The 1,109-nt window shown below is 31.5% G+C and overlaps 1 protein-coding gene across 1 annotated transcript in view; it reads right to left on the reverse strand.

Moving 5' to 3' along the window:
* Positions 1-481: 481 nt before the first annotated feature.
* Positions 482-1,109, reverse strand: part of LOTGIDRAFT_167843 (hypothetical protein) — a gene marked incomplete at both ends in the record, with an annotated part of 3,056 nt that continues 2,428 nt past the window's right edge. The window contains one exon of the mRNA XM_009065727.1: positions 482-840. Coding sequence (XP_009063975.1) covers positions 482-840 — 359 coding nt within the window. The remainder of the gene's footprint in view (positions 841-1,109) is intronic.

A 1,109-nucleotide genomic window follows, 5' to 3' on the forward strand; every position in this document is an offset into this window, starting at 1 on the left:
TGGATAAACAAAAAAAGAATTTTTAACCTTTCTTGATCAGTCACTCATTGGAATTCTGCTGGTAATTCTCTTCTAATTTAACTAATTATGAATTAATTATGGACATGTGAGACAAACTGGTATTTTTCCAAGTCATTAGAACACCTCTACTTTCTATTCATATAAGTATTAGCATTTTCATTTTTATAATTACTTTTGTAGTTTTATGGATTTATCAGGTCATATGAGAAAATTCTGTTGTAAAGTTTAAACACTAGGTGAGTCCACTGATGAATAAATACTCATTTCGGACAAGTTTAAAAAATAAATGTTTTGCTCATCCTTAGGTAGTGTTCTTTTAAGGGATGATTTTTTTGGAGTAGGGAACCTCATTAGCTTCCCAACATTTCACTAGTGATGTCAACCCACCACCCCAAATTTCAGGTTAGTTCTGATACTTAAAGTAAATAAAAAAAGATTTATCATGATAAACATGTTTTAATTAACATATTTTTTCTACTATGGTACATCTATTACTTTCATATGTCGAACCATCAGGTAGCTCAGCCAGGCTAACGTTCAATAAAAAGCATATATTGTAAAAACCTATAAAACTGTTCAATGTTACACAGTCACTCCTCTCCTTACACTTTTCAATGCATTGATTTAGATCTAGATCATTTGACACAAAGATGACTGGAGCTTTGTAATGAAGACAATAATTGACCTCAAATAATGAAGCGGTACACCCAGTAATAGATTTACAATTTTCATCACATTGGTCATCTTCAGTTGACGTGTAATCATAGTTAAAGTAATTCGATGTTAAACATGTTTTATTCAAATACTTGTAACTACATTCTGAAATAAAAATTATAGTATTACATGACATCCTTAGGGTTAAGATCATCTGAGGTCGATGTTAAAATGAAAATGTCAAATTAAAATTTGGATGACAAGTGTCTCCCTCAAAACTTGAGATACAGGAGCAGGAGCCGCTAGGTTAAAGGAATACTTCCTCTTATAATGCACGTACAATTTAAATTCTTTGCCAACATGAGTTTTTGGGCTAGGATCATCTAAGGTCGATGTCAAAAAATGAAAATTTGGAAAACAAGTGTCACTCTCAA

This window comes from Lottia gigantea (assembly GCF_000327385.1).
Source record: "Lottia gigantea unplaced genomic scaffold LOTGIsca_70, whole genome shotgun sequence".
In the NCBI taxonomy this organism is placed as follows: domain Eukaryota; kingdom Metazoa; phylum Mollusca; class Gastropoda; family Lottiidae; genus Lottia; species Lottia gigantea.